The sequence below is a fragment of the Hemitrygon akajei genome, chromosome 18 (assembly GCF_048418815.1).
Source record: "Hemitrygon akajei chromosome 18, sHemAka1.3, whole genome shotgun sequence".
Lineage (NCBI taxonomy): Eukaryota > Metazoa > Chordata > Chondrichthyes > Myliobatiformes > Dasyatidae > Hemitrygon > Hemitrygon akajei.
Window position 1 is genome coordinate 18,725,152 of NC_133141.1, and position 21,474 is coordinate 18,746,625.

Here is a 21,474-nt window from a genome sequence, read left to right on the forward strand (position 1 = left end):
GCATTTGCAACAGAGGCCATTCAGTCCATTGTGACTGTGCCAACAAAACAGATATTTAAGCTGATCCACTTCCCAGCTCCTTCCATCACCCTGTAGGTAAAAAAAAAGAAAGCACACTGTGCACTCACTCAGGTTAGGTACTTCCCTCAATGTGATCAGGGACTCTGGCTCCATGATCTCCTCAGGCAATGATCGCTAGAATCCCATCACTGTTATTGGTGGAATTAACAGAGCTCCCAAATACAAACAGCTGGTGAAGTACTTGCATATTAATAACCCAGGATCAACCCCCCTCGAAAACATTTCAGTAACTGCGTGACAATGTAACAGGGCAGACTGAAATTGTGTTCATGGACATTAACTAAAACAGGAGGCTGCTAAGATGTCCCTTATCACTCAAACTGCCTCTGAGATTCACTGGAGTATTTAAAATTAAATGTCTTTTGCACATTAGTTTCTTGTCAGTCTTTGTGTGTAATTTTTCATTTGAGCCATGGAAACACAAGGGTATTCTCTGTCCCACCCCACCTCTGGAGCACAGAAGGTGAAGTCTCAGGGAGCTGACAGGTGAGACGGAGAGAGAAAAGCTTTCTCCACCGGCTGGGAAATCTGTGCCTGCAGAAGAAAAAAAAACTAATCGTTTCAAAAGTGAAGTTAGAGGGTCAGGTAGATAACAGCAGAGAAACAGGTTTTCCACACAAAAACAAATTTCAAAGCAAACTACAATGAAATAAAAACATTAATATTGGGTATAGCCAGCACGTCAGGCAGCATCTGAACGAAAGAGGAAGAAAAACCAATGACTTTCTGTCAAAACTGGAAAAGTTCCTATTAAAGGTTAACAACCCAAAACACTAACTCTTTTTTTGATCCACAGGCATTGCCCAACTTGTTGGGTGCTTCCCAATATTGTTTTTAATTCAAAATTTATTCATCTGCATTTTTCATTGGTTGAATGAGGTTAGAAAAAAAGATTAATATAAATGAATGTTTGATAGTCTGTGCAGTCAATGGGCTGAAGGATCACTTCCTCAGTGCTTTTTCCCACTCTAAGTGCAGACCGAAAATAAAGGGGAAAAAAACCAAGAGGAGAAAAGGCGGGAAAGCAAAACAAATGACAAAGTGGGAAGGGAAAGGAGGTGAACAAAAGTCATTCCCGTGGTGAAGATGGAAGCTCTGGTGTTTAACCCATTACCTTTCTGATGAAGATCCGACGAACATTCTTATCATCCCAGCTGAATGAGGAAAATATCTCACTTTCACCAGAGAATCCTCCGCTTCCATAACTGGGGCTACGGCCTAAGCAGGTAGAGAGATTTAGAAAATACTTAATCAGCTTTTGACGTGCATTTTTACGAAGCAAAGCTGCCAACAACCTGGCCAGCTACAGCAAGCTTCAAGCGGTGCTCGACAAGCACATTTTCTTATACAGGGAAAGTGCCAAACTGTTGAGGAGTGGATTTCTGCCTGGAATGTCAAAATGAGGCCTCGTCTTCTCACTTAGGTGGATGCAAAAGATCCCTTGTCACTGTGAGACAGCAGAGTAGAGAAACTCTCCCCATGTCTTGCCCAATTCTTCAGATCATTATCATATCGCTGCTTTTGGGAGATCATTATGTACATACAGGCACACATCTCCACACTCTAAACTAGTGACCAGCTACTAAAACAACTTCAGTGGGCTTTGGGATGTCCTGGGTGAGAGGTGCAACAGAAATGCAAGTCTTCCTAACAGTCCTTTACACTTCCAACATTCTAGAACACAGTAGATTCCTGTTAATTGGGATACATCTGGACCAGTATATTATGGCCCAATTAAGTGATGGCCCCAATTAGCCAAAGTTTCATGGAAATAGTTAAAAAAGGTATTTTTTTAAAAAAAGACAAAGTACTGTTTAACTGAGTAACAAATTGTGCATTTAAATGAAATACAGAACAAATTAGTACACTACCAATATTACTACAGAACTATAAAACTATTAGTTCCTAATAGTTATCAACGGAGGAATTCATCCATTGTACGCTGCCGTGTTCTTTTGACTGACTGCAAATGAACAAAAATCACTGCAGGTAATGGACTGCTGTCATACAATGCTGTCGATGACTAAATCTTCATTTTAATTGTAATATACAAAATGATTGTCGATACCTTCAAATTATTCGTAGTTCCTAACTTGAAGTAGTGAAATGATTTCATTTTCACTTCTGGCCGTTTCTGGCATCTCCAAGCCTGAATGCTTGAAACTGCAGTGAGCAAAATAGTTCTAAATTCTCTTGCTGCTTCTGTGGGAGGGGAGGAATTGTCAATGTTTCAGGTCGAACATCAACAGCCTGTCATATCCAAGAAAGCAGGAGACTAAAGAAATGTGGCATGTCCCCGTCGATCTTCACTAATTTTATCAATGCACTATAGAAACCATTCTACCTGAATGCATCATGGCTTAGTGTAGCAACTGCTCTGCATATGACCACGAGACACTCCAGAGGGTTGTGGACACAGCTCAGCACATCATGGAAACCAGTCTCACATCCATGGACTGTGTCTATACTTCTCACTGTGTCAGTAGAAACAAAGAAACATAGAAAACCTACAGCACAATATAGGCCCTTCAGCCCACAATGCTGTGCCAAACATGTGCTTACTTTAGAAATTACCTAGATTTACCCATAGCCCTCTATTTTTCTAAGCTCCATGTTCCTATCCAGGAGTCTCTTAAAAGACCCTTTCGTATCTGCCTCCATCGCCGTCGCCGGCAGCCCATTCCACGCGCTCACCACTCTCTGCGTTTTAAAAAAAACACTTACCCCTGACATCTCCTCTGTACCTACTTCCAAGCACCTTAAAACTGTGCCCTCTCATGTTAGCCATTTTAGCCCTGGGAAAAAGCCTCTGACTATTCACACAATCAATGCCTCTCATCATCTTATATACCTCTATCAGGTCACCTCTCATTCTCTGTCACTCCAAGGAGAAAAGGCCAAGTTCACTCAACCTATTCTCATAGGGCATGCTCCCCAATCCAGGCAACATCCTCATAAATCTCTTCTGCATCCTTCCTATAGATTCCACATCTTTCCTGTAGTGAGGTGACCAGAACTGAGCAGGATCCTATATAGCTGTAACATTACCTCTCGGCTCTTAAACTCAATCCCATAGTTGATGAAAGCCAATGCACCATACGCCTTCTGAACAGGGATCTCAAAACAGACGACTGAGGCACACCACTGGTCTCCAATCTCCATACCGAATATGACCTGTCTACAACCACTCTTTGCCTTCTGTGGGCAAACCAATTCTGGATCCACAAAGCAATGTCCCCTTGGATCCCATGCCTCCTTACTTTCTCAATAACCCTTGCATAGGGTACCTTGTCAAATGCCTTGCTGAAATCCATATACACTACATCTACTGCTCTACCTTCATCAATGTGTTCAGTCACATCCTCAAAAAATTTAATCAGGCTTGTAAGGCACGACCTGCCTTTGACAAAGCTATGCTGAGTATTCCTAATCATATCATACCTCTCCAAATGTTCATAAATCCTGCCTCTCAGGATCTTCTCCATCAAATTACCAACTACTGAAGTAAGACTCACCGGTCTATAATTTCCTGGGCTATCTCTACTCCCCTTCCTGATTAAAGGAACAACATCCGCAACCCTCCAATCCTCTGGAACCTCCCCCGTCCCCATTGATGATGCAAAGATCATTGCCAGAGGCTCAGCAATCTCCTCCTTCGCCTCCCACTGTAGCCTGGGGTACATCTCGTATGGTCCCAGACGCTTATTCAACTTGATGCTTTCCAAAAGCTCCAGCACATCCTCTTCCTCAATATCTACATGCTCAAGCTTTTCAGTCTGCTGCAAGTCAATCGCCAAGATCCTTTTCCGTAGTGAATACTGAAGCAAAGTATTCATTAAGTACCTCTGCTATCTCCTCCAGTTCCATACACACTTTTCCACTGTCACAATTGATTGGTCCTCTTCGCTCACGTCTTATCCCCCTGCTCTAGAGCAGCCAGTATAAATCAAAGATCCCTCCCAGCCCAGACATTCTCTCTTCTCCTCTCTCCCATCAGACAGAAGGTACAAAAGCCGGAAAGCACGTACCACCAGGCTCAAGGACAGCTTCTATCCTACTGTTATCAGACTCTTGAATGGACTTCTTATACAATAAGATGAACTCTTCACTTCACAATCTACAACATTTATGATCTTGCATTTTATCATTCACTTGCACGGCACTTTTTCTGTAGCTGTTGCACTTTATTCTGCATTGTTATTGTTTTACTTTCTTCTACCTCAATGCACTATGTAATGATCAGATCGGGTACTCAGAATGTGCGCAGCTCAACTGGCAGGTGTGTTTACAGACATTTTCAATCTCTCCCTCTCCTAGTGTAGAGTGCCCTCCTGCTTCAAATTATCCACTATTGTCCCTGTACCAAAAAAGCTCAAGCAAATAATAAGCAAATGCTTTGAGAAGCTGGTCAAGGATTACTTCTGCAGCTTGCTACCACCCAAACTGGACCCCCTACAATTCGCCTACCAACACAACTGATCGACAGTTGCAATAGCCACTGCTCTACACACTGTCCTTACACATCTGGAGAAGGAGGATGCTTATGTGAGAATGCTGTTCATGGACTACAGTTCAGCATTCAAACACCATTCCTTATGACCCTGTCTACCCATGGCACCACCTTCAACGAATTATGGACCTGTATTCCCAGATCCCTTTGTTCTAACAGAATCCTCAGTGCCTTACCATCCACTGCCTTGCCTTGATCAACTTTCCTGCTAACTTCCTTGATAAACTCTATAAGGTTGGTTAGACATGATTTACCACAAAACCATGCTGATCATTCTCTATCAGTCCATGTCCACTGAAATACTTATACAGTGTATCAGAATACCTTCCAATAAGTTTCCCCACTACCTCAATGGCCTGTAATTTCCTTGTTTATTCTTGGAGGCTTTCTTGAACAGCAGAACAACTTTGGCTATCCTCCAATCCTCTGGTACCTCACCGGTCACTAAGGATGAGTTAAATATCTCTGTTAGTACCCCAGTAATTTCAGCACTTAAGTGGTCAAAGGAATGGCAGATAAGATTTAGCTCATACAAGAAATGACCCAGTTAAGCTACTGCAATGCCCACACAGTTAATGGTGGGGCCCTGGACAGTGTTGTAGAACAGAGAGTTAAGGGGACAAGTACCTAGTACTGTGAAAGTCTTGGCACAATAGACCAGGTGGCAAAGATGGCATACAGTAAGCTTACATTTACTGGTTGGGGAATTGAGTACAAGCGCCAGGATGTCATGTGGCAGTTGTATACTCTCTTAGTGAGACCACACCTGGAATATTAAGTGCAGTTTTGGTCATCATTCTACAAGGAGGATGTGATGAAGCTAGAAAATGCAAAAAAGATACAACCACTACTTTATCATTCCTGTCAGAGTCACTGTATGTATAGACACTCCTGTGCCTAGTGTCACATTATGGACATACAATCTATGTACATCAGCTATCTTAAGTATTTATTTTTTATTACTGTATTCTTTATCTTACTGTGATTTTCTGTGCTGCATCTGATCTGGAGTAACAATTATTTCATTTTCCTTTAAACGATCTTGCATTTTGGATGTGACTACAATAAACCAATAGATCTTTGTAAACTTGCATTTCCACAAAACTGCTAAATAGTTAACATATAACATTGACTGTAAACGACATTATTGTAAGAATTTTGGAAATGTGCACATCCAGCTCACACTGTAACAAATGACCATGAACTTCCCAACTCCACTTGCAGAACTGCAGTGCCACGCAGTGGCAGAAACTACAGCAATGAACAGGTTACAGAACAGCTCAGCCTTTTTGTGGCTGCGAACTCCTACAATATGATGGGATTGGTCTTCAAATCTGGGTGCAGCGTCACCTTGTGGCCAACACCGATTATCATTTTGCATCTTGTATGGAATTATTTACAAAGATGGCAATTTCCAATTTGGTGTTATATGCATATTATTAATTACAAAAATATGGCCACTCATTCCTCAAAATACTTCAGTATAAATTCATATAGCGCCCTTGAGGATGTACCAAAGCATGTAACAACCAATGAAGCACAATCATTCATTGTTTCACTGTACAGAACATGGCAACAAACTTGTGAACAGAAACATGATATTAGTGAGCTGGTTGAAGAACTTCAAATTGCCCTGCAAGATGATTGTCAACTCAATCAGTTAAAATAGGAAGATCCTTAGCTTAATGAGCTATCCAAAGGACAGGAGGACCTTTCGCACAATGCACTGCACTCCCTCACTGCACTGAAATATCAAGTTTAGATTTACTTAAGACGATAAACCTATAAGACATAGGAGCAGAATTAGGCCATTCAGCCCATTGAGTCTGCTCCACCATTTCATCACGGCTGATCCCAAAATCCCATTCAACCCCATATACCTGCCCTCTCACCATATCCCTTGATGCCAATAGGAAACCATCAACTTCCGCTTCAAATATACCCACAGACCATGGCCTCCACCGCAGTCTGTGGCAGAGTAATCCACAGATTCATCACTGATTTAAAAAATTCCTCCTCACTTCCATTCCTAAAGCTCGCCCCTCAATTTTGAGGCTGTGCACTCTAGTTCTGGATACCTCCACCATAGGAAACATCCTCTCTACATCCACCTTATCTAGTCCTTTCAACATTTGGTAGGTTTCAATGAGATTCCCCCCCTCCCACATTCTTCTAAATTCCAGTGAGTTCAGGCCCAAAGCTGCCAGATGCTCCTCGTATGTTAACCCCTTCATTCCCAGAAACATCCTCATGAACCTCCTCCGGACTCTCTCCAATGACATATCATCTTATAATGGGCCCAAAATTGTTGATAACACTCCAAGTGCAGCCTGACTAGTGTCTTATAAAGTTTCAGCATTATCTCGTTTTTATATTCTATTCCCCTTGAAATGAATGCCAACATTGCATTTGTCAAAGACTCAACCTGTGAATTAACCTTCTGGGGGTCTTGCACAGAGACAGTGCCTGCAAATGGTGTGTTCGAACATTATTATTCCAAGGTCTACCTCAACAACATACTGTAGCCAGAGGTGTCTTTAGCTTCTCCACTGAAAGCCCTTCCTTTCACTCACTGTCTATTGCAGAGATCTGCTCCTCACCTGAAGGAGATTTACCACAAATGACAAGTATTTCCACACAAGCTATCTGGAGCACATCCCCCATGTCAGAGTCAGCCACCTTGGATCCAGCAGGGCTCCTGATTGCAGGCTGGAACCTGGTCTGGCAGTACCATTTTAAGCAAGGGCAACAAGCTGGCATCACAAGTGTCCAAAAAGCCTGCTTGTATACAAGGGGCACTCAAACATGGACCAGAGTTGCAGAACTGGTGTCAAGCTGGACACATCAGGGCTCATCCAGGCACAGCTGATGCCCGAGGGGGTAGAGGGGGAAACTACAGACATTGCAAAGCTTTGGAACGAGTCTCTCATTTTCCTTTGCGAACAGTTTAACTAAGAAATGGAATTAGGTGGCCCATATGCCCGTTGTACTGGGATTCAATTAACAGTTGCAAATAAACAGCACAGCATTCCAAAGTGAGGGAAAGACGAAGTCAAATGGCACTCATCACATTTTAATATTATGAGTATTAATAGTCTAATTGGCCACTTCTGCCTTGCTGATTTCATGCAATAAGTGTTTGTTAGACACTGTACTGAATGACCATGAACTTCCTAATTCCACTTGCAGAAGTGCAGTTCCACACTGTGGCAGAAACCAGCTACTACAGCAATGGACAGATTACAGAACAGTAAACAGCTGCCTTTGGCGACACTCATCCATATTTTAATATTAATACATATTCATGGTCTGACTGGTCACTTCTGCCTTACTGACTGCATACAGTAGGTGTTTATGTTATACAGCAGAGACTGATCCAATGAAGGGATACCAAATAGGAAAAGGGACACAGAGACATGTCAGTAATTAAAGAGAGATGTGCAGTTCCAAGCTTTTCCATGAGTTAGGCAAGGTGAGAACCTATTGCATTTGGATTGTTGGAAATGCTGGGTTGATTACACTTCTCAAAAGAAAACAGCACACTCTCCCACCCCGTGAACATTGAAAGCACCCGTCTCCACCAACATCTGGACAAGCTCTGGACCAACTGTTTGGCAATGGAATTAGTATTAAAAGACGAGGAACAATTAGGGTTTGGTCAGTGAGGCTTTGTGGGTGGGAAATTTTCTCCCAGGAATTTGATGGAGTTCTTTATTTCAAAAGGTTACCAAGAGGATTGATGAGGGCAGGGCAGCATAGATATCATCTACTTGGACTTTAGCAAAGGCCTTTGACAAGGCCTGATATGGTAGACAAGATCAAATGGGAACCAGGATGAGTTAGCCAATCAGATACAAAATTGGCTTGATGGTAGGTGTCACAGCATGGTACTGGGGGTTGTGTATCAGACTGGAGACCTGTGACCAGTGGTGTGTTACAGGGATCTGATATTTGTGATTTATAGCAACGATTGGGATGAGAATGTAGGTGACATCATTAGTAAGCTTGCCGAAGACATCAACATTGGTGGTGTGCTCTGTGAGGGAGGTTATCCAATGTTACAACAGGATCTAGGTCAAATGGGGAAAGTGGTCAAAGGAATGGCAGATGGAATTTAGCTCAGGCAATAAGTGATCCATTTTGGAAAATTCAACTCGCGTAGTAAATGGGGCCCTGGACAATGTTGCAGAACAGAGATTTAGTGGGACAAAAATACCTAGTACTGTGAAAGTCGTGGCACAATGGACCAGGTGGCAAAGATGGCGTATGGTAAGCTTGCATTTACTGGTTGGGGAATTGAATGCAAGAGTTGGGATGTCATGTGACAGTCTTAGATCATCGTGCGGGCACACTTGGAATAATACGTGCCATTCGGTTGTCATTGTATAAGAAGGATGTGATTAAGCTGGACAGTGCAGAAAAGATTCATGAGGATGCTGCTGGGTCAGAGGGCTTAAGTTATAAGGAGAGAATGGAGAGGCTGGGACTGCATTCCCTGTGGTGAAGGAGACAGAGGTGTGACCTTAGAGGTTTTCCATGAGGGGGCATAGACAAGGTGAATGGTCAGCCATTTTTCCCCTAAGGTAGGGAGTCAAAAACTAGAGGTCATGAGCTTAAGGGGAGTGGGGACAGATTTAAGGGGACCCGAGACACCTTGGTCAGGATGGATGATTTGGGACAAAGGGTCTGATTGCATGCTGTATACACCTTTATGAACCCCAGCAGCCAATTGAAAAGAGGCTCAAGAGGACCTTTGCTCCCAGTTTGCTGCAAGAAGCTCTAACCACTCAACAAAGAGGAGAACAGAGAATTAACAACACACACTGGGGACCATCTGTCACTGTTACATCTTAAAGCCAGTCTTTCTACCAAGGTGCAGCTAAATGTCCTTGCAGCCTCGAGTACAACAGATCGCCCTGCGTGATGTTCCAGTCAGAGTCTTTGCTATGGCAACCTGCCCTGCAAGACACTTGCAGATTTGTTTACCTGAAAAATGATCAAGACCTATTGGTAAATATGACATCACAATCTTGGCATTCACTTAAAGGTCATAAGACCACAAGAAATCACAGCAGAATTAGGCCATTCAGCCCCATCGTCTATTTCACCATTCCATCATGGCTGAGTTATTGTCCCTCTCAACCCCATTCTCCTGCCTTCTCCCTGTAATCTTTGACGCCCTGACTAATCAAGAACCTATCAACCTCTGCTTTAAATATACTCTAAATGATTTGGCCTCCACAGCCATCCGTGTCAATGAATTCCACAGATTCATCAGCCTTTAGCTGAAGAAATTCCTCATTTACATTGTAAAAGGATGTCCTTGTATCCCGAGGCTCAGCCCTCTGGTCCTAAACTCCTCCCTCCCCACTATAGGAAACATCCTCTCCACATCCACGCTACCTAGGCATTTCAATATTTGATGGCGTTCAATGAGTCTCTCCCCCCACCCCCCACCATTCTTCTAAACTCCAGCGAGTACAGGCCCAGAGACATCAAACACGCCACACACGTTAACCCTTTCAGTCCCAGGATTATTCTCAGGAACCTCCTCTGGACTCTCTCCTATGCCAGCATATCCTTTCTTAGAGAAGGAACGCAAACTGCTCTCAGTACTCCATGTGGTTTGACCAATATCTTAGAAAGCCTCAGCATTACATCCTGCTTTTATATTCTAGTCCTTTCAAAATGAATGTGCAGCATCAGTGGGATGAAGGGCCTATTTTCATGCAGAATGATTCTGAACTGCCATGTTCAAGGGTCATAAACACTGGCCTTGTGGACCAGTACAGACATCCAATGTATGATTAAGAAAAACAATTTGTGTAAAAAAAGAGCTAGGACTAGAATACAAGGCACTGGTGAACATTTTTGGGCCCCATATCCAAGGAAGGATGTGTTGGCATTGGAGAGGGTTCAAAGGAGTTTCATGAAAGTGATTCTGGGATTGAAAAGCTTATATGAGGAGCGTTTGATGGCTCTGGGCCTCTATTCACTGGAATTGAGAAGAGTAAGGGGGGAATCTCATTGAAACCTATTGAATATTGAAAGACCTCGACAGAGTGGATGTGGAGAGGATGATTCCCATGGTGGGAGAGTCTAAGACCAGAGGAAACAGCCTCAGAGTAGAGGGACATCCATTTAGAATGGAGATAAGAAGGAATTTGTTTAGTCAGAGTGTGGTGAATCTGGAATTCATTGCCACAGGTGAAGGTCAAATCAATGGGTATATTTAAGGAAGAAGTTGATTAATTATAATTTGTCAGGGCATGAAGGGATATGGGAAGAAGACAGGAAATTAGGGCTGAGAGGGAAATGGATCAGCCACGATGAAATGGCAGAGTAGACTTGATGGGCCAAGTCCAACCTGTCATGGAGTCTTAATGTACAGGGCTTGGGGTTGTATTTTGCTTTTCTTACTAACAAAGTATATCAACACAATTAACACTACAACTGCAATGCACTCAAAAGGTTTTACTTACTTGGATCCACGTAGGCCCAGCTGGGGTGCATCGGTGCCGATGGCGAAGGGCTGCTATTCTTGGCACCTGCTGTTGCCTCTTCATATGTAGGGGGTGCAGTCGATGCACTCATGGGCTCTCTTTTCTCAGGACCTCCCTGCTCAGCTTCAGGATTTGGGGTTTTGTTCGTGGCAAAGAGCTATAAGACAAAGAGAGAATTGATGTGGGAATGCCTTAGATCTGCAGTATTGGTCAGGAGTCTCTTCACAGTGACAGCCACCTCTTTCGTGAAAGGAAATTAAACTCCCCCTTTGTTCTAGTTAGATCTCGATTTTGCCATATTTATCAGGGCACTTTTGACCCAGGTAGCCTTTGACCACAAATTGTGGTTATAACAAAACTAATTCGGGGCAGAAAATGTCATGATAAACTGGAATCTCTCTTTGAAAGAAGCCTTCTTTCAATTAATCCAGAAGATCACCTGATACCTTAAGAGTCAGAACCTTCACCGATATTTCTACTCCCCTACTGAGTCATACCCAAAACCAATTGGAATTGGTTTATTATTGTCACATGTACTGAAATATAGTGGGAAAACTGTCTTGCGTTTTGTTAAGACCATAAGATATAGCAGCAGAATTAGGCATTTCAGTCCATCAAGTCTGCTCCGCCATTCCATCATCGCCAATCCCAGATCCCACTCAACCCCATACACTTGCCTTCTCACCATATCCTTTGATGCCCTGACCAATCAGGAAACCATCAACTTTTGCCTTAAATATACCCACGGACTTGGCCTCCACCACAGTCCGTGGCAGAGCATTCCACAGGTTCACTACTCTTTCGCTAAAAAATTTCCTCCTTATCTCTGTTCTAAAAGATCACCCCTCAATTTTGAGGCTGTGCCCTCTGGTTCTGGATACACCCACCATAGGAAACATCCTCTCCACATCCACCTTATCTAATCCATTCAACATTTGGTAGGTTTCAATGAGAACCTTCTTTCCCCCCCCCCCCCCCCACATTCTTTTAAATTCCATTGAGTACAGGCCCAAAGCTACCTAATACTCCTGATGTTAACCATGTTAACCCCATTCATTCCTGGAATCATCCTCATGAACCTCCTCTGGACTCTCTCCAACGACAACACATCCTTTCTGAGATATAGGGCCCAAAAGTATTGTCAGGCTGCACTTGGGAGTATTGTCTAGTGTCTTATAAAGCCTCAGCATTATCCCCTTGAAATAAAAGCCAACATTGCATTTGCTTTCTTTACCACAGACTCAACCTGTAAATTAACCTTCTGTTCATACAGATCAAACCATTATACGATGCACTGAGGTAATAGAAGGGAAAATAATAACACACTACAGAATAAAGCGTGACACCTGCAGAAAATAGAGTCCTGATGAAAGGTCTTGGCCTGAAATATCAGCTGTTCATTTATATCAATAGATGCTGCCTGACCTGCTGAGGGCCTCCACGTGGTGGGGGGGGGGGGGGGTTGAGTTTTTGTGTGTGGGTGTGTATATGTGTGTATGTGCGTGCGCGCTTATGCATAGAGAATAAGGTGCAAGATCATAATGAGATAAGTTGAGAGGCCAAGGGTCCTTCTTACTGTACAAGAGGCTCACTCAAGAGTCTGCTAACAATGGAATAGAAGCTGTCCTTCAGCCTGGTGGTGCATGCTGTCAAGATTTTGTAGCTTCTACCCAATGGGAGAAGGGAGAATGTCCAGGGTGGATGGGGTCCTTGATTATGCTGGCTGTTTTACTGAGGTATTGTGAAATACAGATAGAGTCCATGTAGGACAGTGGCCATCAGGTTCAGCAGCCGGGTGCTCACAGTGACAGACTAACAATCCACAGGTATGGTCTAGTGATTAATTCAAATCTCACTGAAGCAAAGTTAATATGTCACAAAATGGTGTCATGGATTCCAAATTAAATAACATCAACCTCTGAAAAATCTGTTTCATTCACCTGGGAAACAGAGACATTTTCCCAAGTTGGATAAGCCACCCCTCTCCCCACAGATAGGTGGGCCACCAACACATCAAGTAGCTCTGGGACCAACAGAAGCATTTGAATGGCCAGCTGACCACTCCTTGCACATGGTCTTCCTGACTTCTGACTCCGAAGTTGCAGTGGGCTCAGCATTGGCAACTCCAATAGAGGGAATTAATGATTTTTCTTCCCTTGCACACTCAAGGCTTTGAGTGTGTGTCATTAAATAGGGTACCTCGAGAGACAATCTAATGATTAGCAGCACAATGCAGAGATGACAAAAAGCAGAAGGTTGCAATGAACTGGTTGGACTGGCAAAATTTGCAAGTGAAATTCAGTTTGGGGAAAGCATGAGCTAAAGTATTTGGAAGAACAAAGAAAATAAATGGGAAACAGTCAAGAGAAAGAGGGGTCTTGAAGTGCTCACACAGATCATTAAAAAATCAGGATAAGTCAGTTAGGAGACTTAAAAGGCATAAAGTTACTTTATGATAAAGGTTCTTTAAAGGGCATAGGTTTGAAGTAAGTGGTCAAGGGATTAGAGGGGAGGAGAGGAAGGGAAAATCTACCCACCTTCACATTTTGTTTTCCTTCAACACAAAATGCTGGAGGAACTCAGCAGGTCAGACATCGTCTGTAGAGGGGAATAAAACCATTAACATTTCGGGCACCCTTCATCAAGACTGGCTTGTACTCCTTCCCCTTCCCTCACCTTCTTATTCTGGCTCCTTCCCCCTTCCTCTCCAGTCCTAATGAAGGGTTGTAGCCCAAAATGTCAACTGTTTATCCCCTCCAAAGATGCGACCCAAGTTCCTTTAGCATTTTATGTGTTGCTCTGGATTTCCAACATTTGCAAAATCTCATGTTATTGCTTTTCTTCAAGTAACACTGAATTACAATGTTTCACAACTCAGTGAGAGAGACTCGGTCTGTGCTTAAAGCCTCGCGATCCTCCACACAAGGAAACTTGGAGACTACAAGCACGGAGCTTGTGTAGCTGAGATTTTTCTGGCTGGTGTTGAGAGCCTCAGGAGCAGATTTCTGGCAATCTGCTGTTTACTTTCCCTCTGCTTTTTAAACCTCAGATGCTACTGACTCACTCAGCATTTTTCTGCATTTATTCCACAATTCCAGCATCTTCTGTATTTTGCTTTGAAGAGCTTTCAAAACCCTATGAATTAGTTCCATGAAGCATCAAAAAAATTTTACACTCTTGTCTGCCCTTACACTTAGAAGGGTGTGGGGTTGAGTCCCACTACAGAGGCTCAAACATAAATATCTGGGCTTGGTAGAGAAGTGCTGTGCTATCTTTCAAGCAAGATATGAAACCAAGGCCCCATCATCTCCCACAGGCTGCCACTTAAAATAGCCTCTTGAGATCTTTTATAGGATGGCTGCCCCTCGTGATCTGGCCAACACTTGGTCCTCAACCTGCATCAAAAAGAGGAGTTTTCACTTTGCTGTTTGTGTGATCTTACTGTGCATTAATTAGTAACAGCATTTTAGACAATCACAATGACTCTTACCTCAAAATAAAAAGGGAGGGAACAGCACAGCAGAGCAACAGATAGTGCTGCTGCCTCACAGTCAAAGTGACCCAAGTTCGATCCCAACTTCTGGTGCTGTCTATGAAGAGTTCGAACTTTCTCCCGGTGATTGTGTAGGCTTCCTCTGGGTGTTTCAAGTTTTTTTACTTCAGTGACACAGCACAAAGTAGGCCCTTCAAGCCACACCACCCCAGTACCCCCTGACAAACCCCAACCTAATCTCAGGCCAATTTACAATGATCAATTAACCTATCCAGTACGCCTTTGGATTGTGGGAAGAACCCAGACCACCTGGAGAAAACCCACACATTCTACACGGAGTACATACAGAGTCTCCTTACAAAACAGCGTCAGAACTGAACTCAGAAATGGCCCGAGCTGTAATAGTGTCACACTAACCCCCAAGCTACCGTGTAAGTTTCCTTCTAACATCTCAAAAATATGCAGTTTGGCAGCTTAATTGGCTGCTGCAAGTTGCCCCTGGTGTCAGAAAAGCAGAGTAGGTACATGAGAGAGAATAGGTGCAGGAGATAGGAATGCTCAATGGGCCTCAAAAGGTCTCCTTTTTAAAAAAAAAATAAGTGAAAAGTCCTCCCTTGGCAACAAAACACTTTGGGATGTCCCCAAGCCTGGGAAAGGCACTATCGAAATTAAAGTGCTTTTCACCTTCACCATCAAGCTAGTATATTAATATCTGCTGCTATAAGCACACTATCTTTTTATCCTTTATTTGTGGATAAAAAGGCCAAGCACCCTCCCTCAAAAATATCACACTACCTTAATTGGAGTCAGATGCTTTCTACTTAGGGAACAACAGATTAAAAAAAGATCGTTCACCCTGCTCGACTATGCCAGTTGCTAATTGGCTCAAGACCTACATCAAACTCACCTTTCAGCTGCTCCACTATATTTACCTTTGCATGCAAATGCTTGAGTAACTTGGAAATGGAGTCTCTGAAAATAAGCTCAGCAGAGGGTCTTGAAGTTATGATTCACCTACTCCTTTCCTTAAGGAGTTACGCTCTGACACACTACGAGCAAAGAGGATTAGGTCGTCATCGGCTGGGTCACGTGGCTCCATCAATTCCCATAAATGGAGATAATACACTAATACTTCAGCAGCAGATCTTCCAGTCTTCTGTGTTGTCGCAGTGGCAAAAAAATAAAAGTTGCCATTGACAGCCATTCATAATGTTCCCGATTGTTGCTTCTGACCTTGTTACCATTTTGTATTTGATTGCCGTATCCAACTCCCAAGGTTGAAATGGAACACGCATTCACATGACAGATACTTTGTACATTTAGGACAACTACTTATGTCCTAGTAGTGTGTACCATGTAACAATTTAGTCCTGAAATGTCATATTTGCAAATTTAAGGAGCCAAGAAGGGTGCCTGTTATTAGAGAACCCTTAAGATATAGGAGCAAAATTAGGCCTTTTGGCCTATCAAGTCTACTCCACCATTTCATCATGGCTGACCATTTTTACTCTCAGCCCCAATCTCCTGCCTTCACCCCATATCCCTTCATGATCTGACCAATGAAGAATCTATCAACCTCTGCCCTAAATATACATATAGATTTGGCCTCCAAAGCTGCCCGTGGCAAAGAATTCCACAGATTCACCACTCTCTCGCTAAAGGAATTCCTCCTCATCTCTGTTCTGAGATGATGCCCCTCTATTCTGAGGCTGTGTCTTCTGGTCCGAGACCCTCAAACCCATGGCAATCTGCAAAGGACTGAGCGGGAATCCATTAGAAATTAACCAGGACTCCTTTAAGAGATGTTAGTTAGCCCTTGCAATATTGAATATGATGGCCCCATGTGGATACTATACAAAAGATTCAAAGTACATTTATTATCAATGTATGCAGTATACAACCCTGAGATTTGTCTTTCCCACAGACAACCATGAAACAAAGAAACACCAAGGAACCATGAAAAACACAAAATATAAAACACAAAAAAAAAATTCTGGCTATTCCTATGCTTCTCCAGATGCTTACAAATCCTGTCTCTCAGAATATTCTCCAATAATTTGTCTAGCACTAAGTAAAACTCACTAGTCTAATTTCCAGTGTAATCCCTATTACCCTTCTTGAACAAAGGAATTACATTTGCCACCCTCCAATTATCTGGTACAACTCCTGAGGCCAATGAAGATGCAAAGATCATCACCAAGGCGCAGCGATGTCATCCCTTGCTCCCCAAAGTATATCCATTCCAGCCTGGGGACTTACTTATCCAAATGCATTTCAAAAGTTCCAGCACATCCTCTTTCTTAATGTTGCCATGCTAGATCACAAGACCAAAAGAGCAGAACCAGGCTATTCAGCCCATCAAGTCTGCTCCATCATTTCATCATGGCTGATTCAATATCCTCTCAACCCAACCCCATTCTCCTGCTTTCTCCCCATAACCTCGGACACCTTTACTAATCAAGAAACTATTAACCTCCGCCTCAAATATACTCAATGTCTTAGCCTCCACAACCACCCACGGCAAGGAATTTCACAGATTCACCACCCACTGGCTAAAGAAATTTCTCATCTCTGTTCTAAATGGACATTCCTCTATTCTGAACTTTCTGGTCCTAGACTCCCCTACCACAGGAAACATGGTTTACATATTCACTCTATCCAGACCTTTCAACATTTGATATACTTCAAAATGATCCTCCTCATTCTACTAAATTCCAGTGAGTATAGACCTAGAGCCATCAATAACTTCTCATACAACAAGCCTTTCATTTCCAGAATCATTCTTGTGAACCTACTCTGAACCCTCTCCAATGTCAGCACATCTTTTCTTAAACAAGGGGCCCCAAACCTGCTCAAAATGAGGCCTCACCAGTGCCTTATAAAGACTCAGCATTAGATCTTTTCTTTTATATTCTAGTCCTCTCAAAATGAATACTAACATTGCATCTGCCTTCCTCACCACTAACTCAACCTACAAATTAACCTTCAGGGAATCCTGCATGAGGACTCCCAAATCTATTTGCACCTCAAATTTTTTAAATTTTCTCCCCGTTTAGAAAATAGTCTATGCTTTCATTCCTTCTACCAAAGTGCATGGCCATACACTTCCCAACACTGCATTCTATGTGCTACTCCTTTGTCTAAGTCCTTCTGCAGTCTCTCTGCTTACTCAACACTAACTGCCCCTCCACCCATCTTCTTATTACGAACTTGGCCACAAAGCCATCAATTCCATCATCCAAAATCAATGACATATAGTACCTATAAAATGTATTCATCCCCCTTGGAAGTTTTCATGTTTTATTGTTCTACAACATTGAATCACAGTGGATTTAATTCGGCTTTTTTTTTAAAAAACACTGATCAACAGAAAAAGACTCTTTCGTATCAAAGAGGAGTTACAAGTTTCAGTAGCTGAGATGGGAGAGAATGCACAAACAACAACTGTTGGCCGGGGGGCTTCACCAGTTGCAGCTTTATGTGAGAGTGGCAAAGAGAAAGCCACTGTTGAAAAAAAAACTCTCGGCTAGAGTTTGACAGAAGGCATATGGGAGCCTCTGAAGTCAGATGGAAGAAGGTTCTAAGGTCTGATGAACCAAAATTGAAGTTTTTGGCCATCAGACTAAACTCTATGTTTGGCATGAGCCAAACACCGTGCATCATGCAAAACATACCATCACTACCATGAAGCATGGTGGTGGCTGCATCGTGCTGTGGGGATGCTTCACTGCAGCAGGCTCTGGAAGGCTTGTGAAGATAGAGGGTAAAATAAATGCAGCAAAATACAGGGAAATCCTGGAGGAAAACCTGATGTAGTCTGCAAGAGAACTGCGACTCGGAAGAAGATCTGTTTTCCACTAAGACAATGACCCCAAGCATAAAGCTAAAACTACACAAGAATGCCTTAAAACAACAAAGTGAATGTCCTGGAGTGGCCAAGTCAGAGACCGGACCTCAATACAATTAAGAATTTGTGGCTGGACTTGAAAAGGGCTGTTCACCTCACAATTCCCATGCAACCTGACAGAGCTTGAGCAGTTTTGTAAAGAACAGGGAAAAATTGCAGTGTCCAGATGTGCAAAGCTGATAGAGACCTATCCACACAGACCCAAGGCTGTAATTGCTGCCAAAGGCTAAATTCTGATTTGAAGGGGGTGAGTAATTATGTAATCAATTACTGTATTTAGTAATTGTAGTAAATTTAGACCAATTTGTAAAAATTTGTTTTCACTTTGACATGAAAGAAACATATTCTGTTGATCAGTGTCAAAAAAGCCAAATTAAATCCAATGTGATTCAATGTTGTAAAACAATAAAACATGAAAACTTCCAAGGGGGGGGGGTGAATATTTTTATAGGCACTGTATAACAAAAAAAAAGTGGTCCTAATACTGACCTTGCGGAATACCGGCAGTTAACCAGAAGAGGCTCCCTTTATTTCTACACATTGCCTCCTGCCAATCAGCAAATGCTCTATCCATGCTCATATCTTTCCTACAACACCATGGGCTCTTATTTTGTTAAGCAGCCTCATGTGTGGCACCTTGTCAAAAACCTACTGAAAATCCAAGTATAAAACATCCACTGACTCTCCTTTGTCTATCCTGCCTATTATTTCCTCAAATTATTCCAAAAGATCTGTCAGGCTAAATTTTCCCTTAAGGAAACCAAGCTGACTTTGGCCTATTTTATAATGTGTCTCCAAGTGCCCAGAGACCTCATCCTTAATAATGTTGCAATTAAACCCACATCTACCACTTCCGCTGGCAGCTCGTTCCACAGTCACACTACTCCTTTTCAATATTTCACCTTTTAACCAAAACTGTGGCCTCTAGTTGTAGTCTCACCCAACCCAAGGAAAAAATCCTGCTTCCATTCACCTTTATCTACACCCCTCCTAATTGTGTATACCGTGATAAAAATCAGTCTCCAGTCCTCCAGTTCTGAACTGGATTGAGTAAGGAATAGATTTCCAACAGCACAGGGAATCAGCAAGATTTAAAAAACAAAAATAACACAAATTATGAAGATTGGCTATTTCCATAAGGCCATAAGACACAGGAGCAGAATTAGGCCATCTGGCCCATCGAGTCTGCTCTGCCATTCCATCATGGCTGATCCTTTTTTTAAAAAAAATCTCCTCTTCAACCCCAGCTAAAGAAATTTGATTTATGCTCTTTTGTGGTTTAAAGAATGAGGTGACCTCATCAAAATACAAGAGATTCTAAGGAGACACAACAGGGCAGATACCTCAATGTTTCCACTAACAGAAAAGTCTCAAAAGAGGGCACATAGTAATAGGATTAGGGACAGTCATTTCAAACTAACATTTTACTGAATCCACTTCCTGAGAGAAATGGAAATGAGTTTTTTGCTCCAGAGGTACATGGATGGCAAACGTTTGGGACACTTAAAGAGGAGGTAGGTAAAACCTTGAGGGTAATGGGGAACAGGCACAAGAGTCAGAGGCCCAGGACAGGTCAGTTACAAGACCATAAGACATAGGAGCAGAATTAGGTGACTTGGCCCAGATTCTGCACCGTAGGAAACATCCTCTCCACATCCACTCCATCCACGCATTTCAATATTTAATAGGTTTCAATGGGATCCCCCTCATTCTTCTAAACTCCAGCAAGTGCAGTCCCTGAGTGATCAAGTGCTGCTCACACATTAACCTTTTTGTTCTCGGCATCATTCTTGTGAATCTACTTGGGACCCTCTGCAATGTCAGTACATCTGTTTCTAGATCAGGAGTCCAAAACTGTTCACAATACTCCAAGTATGGTCTAACCAATGCCTTATAAAGCCTCAGCATTACATCCTTGTTCTTGTGTTCCAGTCCTCTCAAAATGGATGGTAACATTGCATTTGCTTTCTTCACCACTGACTCAACCTTCAATTTAGCATTTAGGGGAACCCTGCACAAGGTCTTTAAAGTCCCTTTGCACTTCAGAATTTTCTCCCCATTTAGAAAATAAGCTACACCTTTGTTCTTCTATCAAAGTGCATGATCATATACTTCCCTTCACTATATTCTATCTGCTACTTCTTTGCCCATTCTCCCAATCTGTCAAAGTCCTTCTCTAGACTCCCTGCTTCCTCAACACTATCCACCTTCCTCCTATCTTCATATCATTGGCAAACTTGGCCACAAAACTATCAATTCCATCATCCAAATCATTGACTTACAATGTAAAGAGAATCAGTCCCAACACAGACCCATGTGGAATACCACTAGTTACCGGCAGCCAACCAGAAAAGCCCTCCTTTATTCGCACTCTTTGCCATTGTTTTAGCCATGTGTAATGTGAGGTTAGTTTACTTGCCAGTCAAAAGCCAATTCCACTGTGCTGGTCACTGAGTGGCCCATTTGACAGATACAGCAGCTCATTTCCATTGGTTGCCTTGTGTACCACAGCACCAGTGTCCAGTTCCAGGCATCTCAGGGATACAAGAATAGCACATGAGAGAGACTCACTGGCTTTTTGTTTGTCTTCAGGGGCTTCTCTTCACACTGAGGTCACAACCAGTGCTGAAGAACCATTGGGAAAGTGTGCACACTTAGCTAAGTATCTGCTGAATGATTAGTTTGTAGTTGTGTAACTTGGGGAGACTTAACAAAGTACCTGTGGAGTTTGAAGTGTTTCTGAATGTTTGGTATCATGGTTGACTAGGGTGGCTTAGATGAGTACTTGATTGAATTAGATGTTTGGTCAAATGTTTTATTGCTTCCTGTAAATAAATGGTTAACGGGCTTATTCATAATTAGTGTTTTCTGTCTCACTTAGCAAACCCATGAACCTATTTCTTCGTAACACTATGCTAGTATCTCTCTTGTAATACCACGAGCTCTTAGCTTGTTAAGCAACCTCATGCGCGGGACCTTG

The 21,474-nt window shown here is 42.6% G+C and overlaps 1 protein-coding gene across 3 annotated transcripts in view; it reads right to left on the bottom strand.

Annotated features, from left to right (window-relative positions):
- Window positions 1-21,474, bottom strand: part of LOC140741167 (protein lifeguard 2-like) — a 65,963-nt gene that overhangs the window by 34,015 nt on the left and 10,474 nt on the right. For all 3 annotated transcript variants that reach the window (XM_073071021.1, XM_073071022.1, XM_073071020.1), the window contains exons 2-3: window positions 11,074-11,251; window positions 1,196-1,299 (exon numbers count right to left, since the gene is read on the bottom strand). In XM_073071021.1, coding sequence (XP_072927122.1) covers window positions 1,196-1,299; window positions 11,074-11,251 — 282 coding nt within the window. The remainder of the gene's footprint in view (window positions 1-1,195; window positions 1,300-11,073; window positions 11,252-21,474) is intronic.